Source organism: Notothenia rossii, assembly GCF_949606895.1.
Source record: "Notothenia rossii genome assembly, chromosome: 7".
In the NCBI taxonomy this organism is placed as follows: Eukaryota; Metazoa; Chordata; class Actinopteri; order Perciformes; family Nototheniidae; genus Notothenia; species Notothenia rossii.
This window is the reverse complement of record NC_136905.1, coordinates 21744224-21757120: the sequence shown is the minus strand read 5'-3', so window position 1 is coordinate 21757120 and position 12897 is coordinate 21744224. Positions and strand designations below refer to the sequence as shown.

Genomic DNA, 12897 nt, shown 5'->3' with positions numbered 1-12897 from the left:
TAAGGATTTCTCACACAAAAACAAGTACGGAAAAAAGGTAGAATTTGGAAGTGTTTACATTGCATAGGCTTCAGAACAGCTACATTACCCTTTTGCTCTGTTGGCCTAAGGGAAAAGCTTCATATGGAAATTCAAATAAAAGGAATGCCAGAAGAGGCAGGCGTTTGGAATGTTTTTATTAATTATAAATAAACTAAAATATTTATTTTTCTAAGGTCCCGCATTAGAAACACACTAATAGTGAAAGAATGACAAAAAATGCTTTTGCATACAAGGTTGATAAGGTAAGAAAAGGGGGTTGGATGGTAGAAAAGGGAATTAGACAGAAAAGCATACAATGTTAGCATAACACCTCCATGTTTGGTTTGCAGGGCCACAGGTACAGCAGTCTGTTGCAGAATTCAAACACACCCTCCAGTAGGATATGTGACAACTCTTTTATTTTTCCCTTACCAAAATGTCAAATTTCTCTACATCAGCATAGTTTCAAATATCAACCTCCATCTTAATTTCTTTCTCAGTCAGCTGACAAGATGTGGATGATTTTGGATCTCGATCAGGACCAGGAGATTGGGGCTCTTTCTTTATGTCTATTATAAGTCTAGAGGATGTTGTATTCACCTCAAAACTGGAGAGATCCATAGGATCAATTTTAAACTGCTTCACTTCTGAATATTTCTCTTCTGGGTTTGTCTTAACAATTGCTTTGCTGTAACTATTTTTAAATTCTTTTGTTTCAGTGCCATTAGCCTGTCCTGTAGTGTCCCATTCTCCTGGCTCCCTTTTAGGAAGAAGAGATATGTTGCTCGGAGCTGACTTGGAAGAGTTACACTTCTTGGACAAATCCAGAGGTGCTTCACACTCGGGATTGATCCCATTATCCAAATTCAGATGGCCATTTAGCGGCACTCCGGAGGTATGCAGTAGAGCTTCTTGAGGCTGGCCCTGCAGAGCTAGAACCGGTAGTGTAGGAGAGGATGCAGACGGGAGGTTGAGGCCGGTGGTTTGAGACGCACAGACAGGAAGAAACACAACGAGATTGACGCCAGGAGGCGGCTGTTTGTCTAAGGTGAGCTTCCATAAACCGTCTGATGGAACAGAGCCACCAGACACACCAGTCAAAGGTCCTGGACTCCCAGAATGCTTCACTGGTTCAGCGGGGTTGTTTAAAACGACAGTGGGCTTTGTTTCTGGGTTTTTTGGCTTCTTTGACTCTGGTTTTGCAACAACCATTTTTGAATCCGACGAGGAGCTCTTTGAAGCCGGCCGCTTCTTGGGAGCACTCTAAAATGAGAAACACAACAAAAAATCCCAGTTACTCAATAAATTATGCAAAACACAAGTGTCACGTGGCGGTATAATCAACCTGGAGAGACCCATAATAACCCATGCTTGTGGTGGGTTTCAATTACAATTTAACAGGAACTGGCATATCATCTCTTTGATATCGATGTTTTTAGAACGCTTCCACAATTAAATGTATGTCCCCTGCCTTTTTGGCTACAAAACTAGATGACAATAATGTAATGTTGATAATGAAGCTGAAAACAAGCACAGTGGATTTGAATCTTTTTACCAGAGAGGACAGTGGAACATGTCTGTGTAAAGTTGTCATCCAGTGGTGTATTATATTAATACAACTCATTTCATGTATTGGTGTATTATATGATTTGCATTTAATAGACTGTCAGATATTGCTGCTTTGAAATGATACTGTACATCAACCTAGTGCCCTGAACTCACCGCAGGCTGGGGTGTTTTTCCACAGGTCTTCAGGTGGCTGTCGTAGTTCTGCTGGTGGGGAAAGCCCACTCCGCAGCTCTGACAAAGGCATGGCGACTTTCCGGCATGACCCCCCATGTGGGACATCAACAGTAAGGCCGAGCGGAAACCCTTTCCACATTCAGCACACTTCAGCACCCTCTGGTGAGCCCCGGCATGTTTCTTAAGCTCTTCAGAAGTGTCGAATCTCTGCCCGCACTCCAGACATCGGATCTCGTCCCCTTTAGGCTCCTGGTTGCCCCAGCAGCCCGTGTCCTTTTTGTGCTGCTTGAAGGCCTCCTGACTGGGGAACTCTCTCAGACACGCCACACAGTGAAGGCGTTCAGGTTCACATTTGTGTTGGCGGTACAGCTTTGCCAGGCGGAAGTGGCAGTGGCATCTTACGCAGGTGTAAGGCAACAAGCCCAGATGGGAGAAGCTGTGCTTCAGGAGAGCGTTCTTCTTAGTAAAGGTCTTTGTGCAGTCTGTGCATTTAAAATTGTGATGGCAGGTTGTTCTCTGATGGCGCGCGAGAGATTTTGGAGAGTTAAAATTGCGGCCACATACCTCACATACCACATCCTGCTTAGATTTGTGTAACATAACGTGATTTTTACACGCCTTCAGAGAAGTGAACACACGTTTACACAGGTCACACTCGTAAAACTCGTTCTCAAAGTGAGTTCTGGACAGGTGGTCTTTCAAGTCTTTCGGTGAGAGAAAACATTTCAGACACACACGGCACTGGAGAACATCCACCTTGGCCTGGGCATGCGTACGCAGGTGGACTCGGTAGCTTTTTTTCTGGCAGAAACGCTTCCCACATTCAGCACAGCAGTATGGCCGAGCTCCTGTGTGCAGATTCATGTGGTCCTGGAGCTTGAATTTGGAGGACAGCTGGAGATCACAGACACTGCAGCTGTACTCCCCTGAAAGACCCGACTCTGTGGAAAAATTGGAAATTAATACCAGCTATATTTTTGCTAAGAAATGCTATGAAGACACCTGAACCTGTTTCAGATCTCCCACCCTGCTGTTTCACTCAGCCCCAAGCCCATTATATCTTATATCCTGCGGTACACATTTTTAAAACAGGTCACAGCCCGGCACTGTATTTATGCTACTTAAACGGCAGTACACATTTGTTGTGGGTCTATTTTCAGCAGTTTGATAAGACAAATGTGGAGTTCTAGTAAACATTTACCACTACGGGACAGTGCTACGTCAAAATAATCACCCAGTGCAAAAGTGTGGTTCCTTTGGATGTTAAAAAATTGAATCTTATCATGAGACAAAAACCATATCAGCAATATCATTATTGTTTAAGACAGATTTTAAACAATACATTACTACTTTATGTTGTGTGTCAAAAGGGAATGAGTCATACCATTGTTTAGTTCCTCCTCATCATCATCATCATCATCCTCCTCCTCATCGTCTTCATCGACCTCTTCTTCCTCATACACATCGCTGTCATCAGAGTCGTCCTCCCCGTCCTGCTGCATTTCTGTTGAATGATTTTGTGTAGTGTTTCCTCCTTCGACATCTTTCTCCCTAGTGTCAGGTTGATCAGTTATGAGCTGTGGAAGGTCTGCAGGATGGTCAAGTCTTTGTAGGTGTGTGGTTGAAAGTGAGGGGGGAGACTGACTGGGTGTCTCTCCATCAGAAGTGGTCCCCGGCTGTAAGATGTCCGAATATCCCAACTCTGTTAGCTGGATATCTATGGTGTATTCAATGGACATGACTGCTGGCTGAGGAAGCACGAAGGGAAATTGATCAGAAAAGAGTTTAATGAGCATTCACAATTATAGGTTAACGTTTAAGACATAATATGTTCAGGTAATGTGCCCCTTACCTGTCGAGCGACTACATCTGCCGCTGAAACTCGAGGTTTGCGTCCTTTTTTCTAACTCTTCCTTTTCTATCGAGCTTGTTTGGCAACTTTTCCTTGGAAATGCATTTTATGACGCACCTTTAATGCACCTCCCTTACCTGGCAGGAGGAACTGATGGTGGCACAGCGTGGCTTCAGGACAATACAACAACCTCCGTGTTAGCTTTGTGTCCCAAGGCGAAAGAGGAGCGACGTTTATAGGAAACCCCCACAAAGATGTGCCACCATGGTGTGGAAAGATAAGCGAAATAGCCGACTAGCTAGCTGTACACTCATATAACCTGGTCACAGCATAGATGGGTGTTTAATATTAGGAAAACAAATGAAGCACCACAAGGAGAAGAAACTCGTGTGGGCGATCGAGCACACCTAGCGCCTCGGAGCGGTATTACATGATATTACAGGTGGAAGGATTTACCCAAAACAGTGCTCGAAAAAGTACTTACATCTTCTAAAATGTAATATACTGCAGTGTAGATTATAGAAGTACAAGTACAATCCCTATAGCTCAATTCAGAGTCATGTGTATTAACGTATTGGGGCTTACAGCAATGACTAATGCATGTGTGTGTAGCCCCTCTTGATGTCACATTATGATACAAAAACCATGGATTTGACATCCATTCAGATATCCATTCCATAAACAGTCTGTTGGTGTGTTCTCTTGAGTCAGCTTTATGTATTATTCGTACTGCCCTTTTCTGTAATGTTGACAATGGCTTTATGTTGCTCATATACGTGTTGCCCCACACTTCTATACAATAAATGAAAAATGGCTAAATAAATGAACAGTACAACATCCTCAATGCCTTGTAATCTAGCAAATACTTTGCCTTGTTTAGAACATAAATATTCCAAGATACTTTCGTTTTAACATGTGCTATGTGTGATTTCCATGTCAGGTTTTCATCCAGCATCACCCCTAAGAATCGAAATTCAGAAACCCTTTCAATAAAAACTCCATTAATGGACAGTGAAATGTTTTCATCTTTTTTTCTTTTAGCAAAAATCATAAACTTCGTTTTATTCAAATGTAGGGTTATCTTATTTACATCAAACCATCTTTTAAGTTTGACCATTTCATGTCCAATACACTTTGCTAAAATATTTAAATCATCTCCTGAACAAAATAAATTTGTGTCGTCTGCAAACAACACAAATTGCAATAATGTTGACGTTTCACATATGTCATTGATGTACAAAATAAAAAGTTTAGGCCCTAAAACCGAGCCCTGCGGGACACCACATTCTATGTTCATACACTCTGATGAACTACCAGCAAATTCCACATATTGTTGTCTGTTATCTAAATAACTTTTTAACCAATCTAGAACTATTCCTCTCACACCATATGTATGTAATTTCGAAATTAATAGGTAATGTTCTATGGTGTCAAATGCCTTTTTTAAGTCAATAAATACACCTATTGTGTATTTCTTTCTTTCTATAGCTGTTGTAATTTCTTCTGTTATTTTCATTAAAGCTAAAGCTGTAGATCGATTTTTCCTAAATCCAAACTGACTCAATAACTCATTTTTTTCAATAAAATTATCAAATTTTTGGACAAACAATTTCTCAAGGACCTTTGAAAATTGTGAAAGCAAGGACACTGGTCTGTAGTTGGTAAATTGGCTTTTGTCCCCTGTTTTAAAAAGTGGGATAACTTTAGCTATTTTCATGCTATCTGGAAAGATTAAAGATGTAGCTTAGCGGTTTAATTATGCAGTTAATAGTCGTTTTCACTATTGTCAAGTCGATCCCATCACTATCTGTCGAAGTCTTATTTTTGCATTTGTCTACAATGGATCTAATTTCAATTTCGTTTATCTCTCCCAGAAACATTGACTGCAACACTTTACTTCCCCCAATTCCGCCATCCTCTTTTTGCCCATCGTGCTGTTTTGGAATAGTCTTTGCAAGATTAGGTCAGACATTTACAAAAAAATAGTTAAATTCATGTACCACTTCATTCATGTTTTTCACAACCTTATTTTTGTCATCAATGAAGTGACTGGGCAGGCCAGTGGATACAGATTTATTTCCAATAACATTATTTAAGATTTTCCATGTGCCCTTGATATAATTTTTCTTTTCTTTTAACATATTATTATAATATTCTCTTTTTGCTTGTCTCATGATAACTGTCAACTTATTTTGATATGCCTTGTATTGCTTTTCAATTGCCTTTGTCCTAAATTTTATGAAGTCTTTATAAAGGTTATTTTTCTTCTTGCAAGCATTTTGTAAGCCCTTGGTTATCCAAGGCTTTTGATGATAAGTACCTTTATATGTACGGAGTACAGTGGGACAATGTTTGTCATACAGTGATATGTAGATTTTTAGGAAGGCAGCATTTACATCTTCTACATAAACCCCTCTCCACTCGTCCTTTAAGAGGTCACTCCTAAATTTGTGTTTTGCTTCAGCAGTCCTTACCCTGACATATCTACTGCGAGTCTCTTCCTTCTTTTTCTTTAATTGCCAATCATATGCTACAAATACAGGTAAATGGTCGCTTATATCCTTTATTATTAGCCCACTCTTAGCACTGTTTTCCATGACATTTGTAAAGATATTGTCGATCAATGTTGCACAAGTTGATGTTATTCTACTGGGCTTAGTGATTAGGGGATAAAGCCCCCTGCTGTACAATGTATCCAGGAAATCAGAAGTTGTTTTGTATTTAGATACATTTAGAAGGTCGATGTTAAAATCCCCACAAATAATACATGTTTTATTTTCATTTAGGCCATCCATTAATACTCCTAAACTATGTTTAAAAAGCTCTACATTTGATCCTGGTGCTCTATATGCACAAGTCACAACAACATTTCTCTTCCTTTCCATTTCAATTTCTATAGTTATGCATTCCATTAAATCATCAGTCACAATTGACATTTTTTCAACCAGTGTGCATTTTAGGATGCTGTCCACATAAAGAGCCACACCCCCTCCTCTCTTATTGGTTCTGTTGATATGGTGTAGAACGTAACCCTCAATTTGGAAATCAGTGACTTCGTCTTTATTTAACCAAGTCTCCGATATGGCAATTACTTTGAATTTACTTTTAAATGTATGTAGGTATTCAGCGATCTTATTAAAGTTTGCATACAGACTCCTGCAGTTGAAATGTATTAAAGAAAATGTATTTTCAAGTCCAACATTGTCATTAAATTGATCATCGGTATAATATTTACACGAGTCACTTATATGATTAAACACATGATTCTCTGAATCGACATCATAATCAAAATTGTATATGTATACTCTGTGTTGTCAAATCTGGAAAAGATTCCGTATTTGTAAACCATGTATACGCATTAACAGATAATAATTGGAGTTTATTATTTCTGCTTTATCAATCTACTGTATGACCCAATTTGTATAATATATTTATTGGGCATTTCTTACAGTATATGACAATTTAAAATGCTACTATTTTATTTGACAGGGAGTGCAGTAAAATTCAGGTTAGTGACCATATTCTAGAAAAGTTAGTGAAATAATTTCAGGAAAAAAAGAGATAAAGTTTGAGAAACACTGCGCTAGTGGTTTGTCAAAGAAAAAAATGTCTATGCTAACCTTATTATTAATAATTATTTAAAAAAAATTTTTATAAAAAAAGTAATCAATTTAAAAAAAAAAATCCATTTTTATTTTTGTAATCATCTCGCGACCCCCACTCGGGGTCTCGCAACCCCCTGGGGGGTCGCGACTCCCACTTTGAGAACCCCTGGTCTAATGGATAGTGAGGTGGGCTGAAGATCGGAAGGTTGTGAGTTCAAATCCCGGCACTTAGCCCCTAGTTTTTCCAGGGAGAATGTTCCTGTAATCGGTAATTGTAAATCGCTTTGGATAAAAGCGTCAGCTAAATGAAATGTAATTTAGTAGTTGATAGTAAACGTTTTATGAGTAAACTTTTAGTTTATCGTGTAAAATGTACCCAAGTATGTGAGCTTAAAATATATAATAAATATTACATCATGGCTACTTGAATCCCTGTATGATATGACAGTACCTTAAATGTTAAACAATAAAGAGGCTCACAAAAATGTCTTGCAAGGTGTGAACAATGACAAACAGACAAGTTAAATGTTCGGCAGCCTCCCTTGAGATAGCATGTTTTATTCAATTCTTGCAGTGTCCAGACACATTGCAATGGCGAGAGAAACAATCCAATCAGTGAAAAACACATGATATACACAGTTCAACATAGGACCCTAAAGCATTAAAGAGTCATGAGTTCCATTTAAGAAATGTCTAAGACATAAGATATTATTCTAGTGAAACATTAAAAGTATTTTTTATTGTGGCAAAATCACATTGAAGCTGTAGCACTATGGCAAAAATATTTCTTTAGCAGGACAAAATTGTGTTATTTTAAAAATGATTCTTCAATGAGACTTAATTTAGAAAAGGAACATAATCAAAATATTGAGAGTATAAAAATGCACTATATGAACCGGAAGCTGTACATAACACAATTCTTTTGACAAACTGTCTAAACATTCAAACATAGTATCTCTACTAGGCATCTAATTTGCTTCAAAATATGAACTTACGCAATTTGAAAACAAAACAAACAAGAGGAAAACTTAAAAAGAAAAAAATTCCAAACCGAGTTTCACAACTCAAGTCACCAAGAAATAAACTCACACCACACTTATTATTTCACGCTTTAAAAAACTGAAACAAATCATTTAAAAAGCTAATCAAAACACTTTGTTTTTACTAGGGATCGACCAATATGGCTTTTTCAAGGCCGATAGCGATACCGATTATTAGTAATCAAGGAGACCAATAACCGATATTTGGAACCGATATACATTTGCAGTAAAATCAGAAAATCTTGGTGTCAAAATGTAGAATAACACAACTTCTTTGAAATGCCTTTTTATGTTCAATGAACTTTTCAACATCTTAAAACTGGTTTCCTCTCTGTGACCCTGAGTAAAGTAAATGAAGTAAAAATAAAATAAAAACTACTAAAACTTGTTCTGAACTTCTGATATTTGAGTCTCACTCATTTAGTATTCCCAATTCAGCAGCACCAGATTGTGGTGCAGAAAGCAGAGTTGCTGCGAGGCTCCACTAGCAGTCGTCCCAGCGCGTCAGTTTCTCCGCTGTGAGACGCTACCTGCCCCGCCCGGTCCCTTTGTAACTGGGAAACTGATAGAATTGGATAAGATCGTGGTGTTTTTGCAACTTCAGCATAGGGGATTGGGATGTTTATTGAACTTCGGCTTTCAACTGATTTACCTTCGAAACAACGCTCACTGCTGCTGCTTGCCTCTGTCTGTGTCTGCGTTCTTCGCACCTGCCTGTAATCTGAGAAGGTCACGCCTCTGGCTGGCTGCAGCCCGGAAAATCTTCAGTGTTGATTGGCACTTTAGTAATAGCCTATCAGATAGCGCTGTGGGCGGGACATTGCTCGTGAACTGTGGTGACTAGCCAGAGAAACGGCCGCATCAGAGCCAAAGTTGTATCGGCAATTTGATTTTAAAAAAGGCCGATACCGATATTCTGTAAAAATGCGGAATATTGGCCTCGATAATCGGCCAGGCCGATAATCAGTCAACCCCTAGTTCATATAAACTAATAATAAACTATGTTTTCTGGCAAAGGGAGTAGTAAATGTTTTTAACAACATTTGGTTAGTCAATTTACAAGATGCATCCGTCCAAAATGTCAACAGTTCTTAATCAAACTCAACTTAAAATCCAAATCTTGCTAAAACGCCATTCTCAAAATCATTCCAAACTCATCTGAAACCATCAGAACTCCTATGTTAAAAGAGAAAAAGCACAATTCTTGACTAAAATCTTCAAAGACCATAGACTTTACAGGGTCCCCACGTCTCAATTATCTTTTTGCACTTGGGGTTTCAGGATTTTCCTCGGGGTGACTTTTCAGGTGAGCTTGTAAGGTTCGCTCACGGCCGAAGCTCTTCCCACAGGTTGGACAGGAGAGGCGGCCCACGGCGTGAGCTCGGGACATGTGGGCGTCCAGCTGATCGGGACGGGCAAAGCTCTCTTCACATTCTTCGCAGGGATGGGCCTTCCGAGGGGCGTGTTTCTCCTTCTTGTGAGCACGGAGCTGAATTAAGCTGGGGAATGCCTGGTCACACTCAGGACAGGGGTGCTGACGGGCTGCAGGAGCAGCCTCTGCTTTAACTTTCTTCTCCTTTGCTGGAGCATCACTGTCATCCTCAGGACTCTTCGAATCTTCAGTTTCTGGTTTTGCCGCCACCTTAGGAGGACGGCCACGCTTTGCTCCAGCTGCCTTTCCTTTTTCTTCAGCTGGAGCTGCTGCTGCTGCTGCCTCTGAAGTGCTGCTAGCCTTCTCTGCCTCCTCGGGCGCTTCAGGCTCATCCTTCTTCTTACGCTTTCCCTTCTTATCAGCAGCTGCTGCCGCGTCTTCAGCTTTGGTAGGCCGTCCGCGTTTCTTGACAGATGAAGTGCTGCCGTTGCATTGCTGGCCTTCAGGGTATTTCTCCTGGTGTGCTATCAGCTCTGGTTCTGTTTCAAACCCTTGACTACACTTCTTACAGCGATGGGTTTTTGCAGCATCCTCTGGCTGTTCTGCGGTCTCTACGTCAGGGCGGGGATGCTGGGTAATGCGATGAGTACGCAACAGTCCTGCACTCCTGAAGGTTTCATTGCAATCCTTACAAACCAACTGTTTCTCTGGACACACCTGTCGTCTATGGGCTGTGAGCTGTTATGTGACGGGTAAAAAAAATACAAAAAACATTTAGTAAGAAATTGTGTATTTTAGTTTCAATACAGCCAGGGAAAATTACTTTTAAGCATGGCACTCACTTCAGAGAATGTTTTAAAGCTCTCCTTGCAGTGCACACATTTGAAGGGCTTATCGTCCTTGCTGTGTGTTGGCTGGTGCTGTGTCAGCTCTTCAGATGAAGGAAAAGTGCGATCACACACATAGCAAGTGAACAATGTGTTTCCCTGTGAAGAGATACAAAAAAAGAGGGGCCAAAGTTAACATAGGTTTGGCTAAATTGTTGAAATGTTCAGCCCAAGTTCTTCAGAATCAAGTGATGTGCAGAAGCGTGTTTTTGGGCTATTGTCCATTAACATGTATTAATTGTATGAACTTGATAAACAGTGTGCATTATCCCAAATACATAACGTGAGGCTTACCTACATACTGTACATTTCAAGCGTAACTTGAAACACACAAGTGAATGTACTTTGGCACTATAGTTTTTTAGCATTACAATGCCATTACATTTTGACAAATGTTACATTTAACGTAATGGGGGGAACTGTGTACCCAAGAAACCTGTTACATTCATAATTTGAGGAGAGTAAAGGAACAGGCACTGCAAAATAAAAGTCATACAACTCAGTGTCACAAAGTCGAGTTGGAAAAAGACTTCCCTTACAAAATAGCAGTCAGAAACACCAATTTAAACTATGTTTATTTATGCACATTGTCAAATTCAAAAGTTCTAAAAAGACCCAAACGGTTACGCTTTGTAGTTATTATATGAACTGATAATGTCAAGCTTACCTGCTGAAGCTGTTGCTTATACTCTTCCCGATGGCTCTTTTTCATATGCCTCTCCTTGGCTTTGGCACTGCAGAAGGTGATGAAGCACTGGAAACACTGCAGGTTCTCATGCTGGTCTGAAAGGACATGAGCAAATTAGATAGACCAAGCAAAGAAAATCCAAACTAAGTTATGACCATCGAAACACTTACAAGGTTGGATGGTGGTCGTTGGAGGTCCCTTGAAATTGATGGGTTTGTATGGTGCGGCTGGCTTAGCAGGGGGAACTTCGGGAGGTGGATCCGGCAATGCCCGTCCCATCACTATATCCTCTATGTTCAAAATATCCGAGTCCATCCTGGTAAATTGGGTGGTCTCGACCCTCACTCAAAACAGCTTGCTTAAAGAAGGCAAAAACAACGACAAATGTACGTGAGGTTACATGACATGGAAATAAAAGCGGGAACATATAACACGGTTCGATCAAACGTAACCCCACATTTCGTTGATTGCGTTCATATACAGTTATGTTCAACAGACGACAGTGAACAAATACATTCCACGATAAATTCATCTTTGATTCATATAAAACAAAAATACATCGAAACCACAACGTTTATTGCCCCAAGTGTATTTCACCTGTTTGTCTTGTAGTAGCAAACACCCAAGTTTCGGCTAACGCTAGGTAACTGCTCTTAGGGCCGCTAGCTAGGCTAACTAGCACAATTGCAGGTCATCCGGCCTCTGGTTAACTGCCTTAACGTGAACTTATTGTAAGCGGTAACCATAAACACAACTGATAACCGCTTAAGTGTTTAGCATGTGCAGGTAGCTAACGCTAATCATAAAGTACTGGGCTACCGAGCGGGCTAACGCCAGATAGCATGCTAGCTACTAGTTAGCGCTAACAACACTGGCTGCCATTCAAAGAAAATCGAGGACTTTTCGTGCCTTTTCACGTATCAAGTTTTAACTCATTGTTTTGCAGCTACATGCCCCTGTCGTGTAACCATATATCGCATGTTTGTATAGCCATAAAACCAAGTATTTAAAAAACCAAATGTAACATTTAGTAGACGTTACCTCTAGCCGCTCTTTGGAAGGTAGTTTGACTGAATAAGAGTTGACCCTATAGAAATACAACGAATAGATCGGACACTTCCTGGTGGATGTGATAGCCGTTGGTACAGCTAAGATGGCTGCCGTGGAGTGTTCGTCACATTATTGATAACATTTAAACAAAATATCAACAAATACAAATATAATATAAAATGAACTAGGAACGTTATGCATTATGCACTTTGCATTTTGTGCCTGAAGAAACACAAACATGTTCATGGACACGGTGAACATTACTTTAATACATTATAATAGCACTATAACAAACATTTCAAAATGTGACCGTACATTTAATACACTTAATTAACTAATACCATCATCTAAAATACGAAATAGGACAGATACAGTTGTTTGTTTACGATCATGGATTTGAATTTATCTCGTTTTCTATTCAATCTGATTCTATGTTTGGTCTATGTCACGTGACCCAAAACAACTTAGTGAAAAGTACTCATTACATTTTCTGTCGATGCTTTGTTAACCTCCTCTATAATAACATAGTGCTAACAAGCTTACACACAAAGGTATATGTTGTAGCTTATTTGTGTGTGTAATGTTATCTAAAATAATATATGTAGAATTTTTTTTTACTTATATCTGCAGCATAACACA

General features: G+C 39.7%; 2 protein-coding genes across 3 annotated transcripts; both read right to left on the bottom strand.

Annotated features, from left to right (window-relative positions):
• Positions 1–159: 159 nt before the first annotated feature.
• On the bottom strand, positions 160–4011 carry LOC307046671 (uncharacterized protein). Its single transcript, XM_079693170.1, has 4 exons — positions 3617–4011; positions 3149–3512; positions 1744–2705; positions 160–1284 (listed from the first exon to the last, which is right to left on the bottom strand). The coding sequence occupies exons 2-4, from the start codon at positions 3501–3503 to the stop codon at positions 487–489; spliced, it is 2115 nt and encodes a 704-aa protein (XP_079549296.1). The 5' UTR covers positions 3504–3512; positions 3617–4011; the 3' UTR covers positions 160–486.
• Positions 4012–7742: 3731 nt separating this feature from the next.
• On the bottom strand, positions 7743–12365 carry znf576.2 (zinc finger protein 576, tandem duplicate 2). 2 transcript variants are annotated; one of them, XM_079691869.1, is made up of 5 exons: positions 12250–12365; positions 11379–11566; positions 11188–11303; positions 10476–10619; positions 7743–10371 (listed from the first exon to the last, which is right to left on the bottom strand). In XM_079691869.1, exons 2-5 carry the CDS (start codon positions 11521–11523, stop codon positions 9517–9519), a joined length of 1260 nt encoding a protein of 419 aa, XP_079547995.1. In that variant the 5' UTR covers positions 11524–11566; positions 12250–12365; the 3' UTR covers positions 7743–9516. The 2 variants fall into 2 exon arrangements, with proteins under 2 accessions (XP_079547995.1, XP_079547996.1); XM_079691870.1 differs by lacking the exon at positions 12250–12365 and adding an exon at positions 11806–12180.
• Positions 12366–12897: the final 532 nt, after the last annotated feature.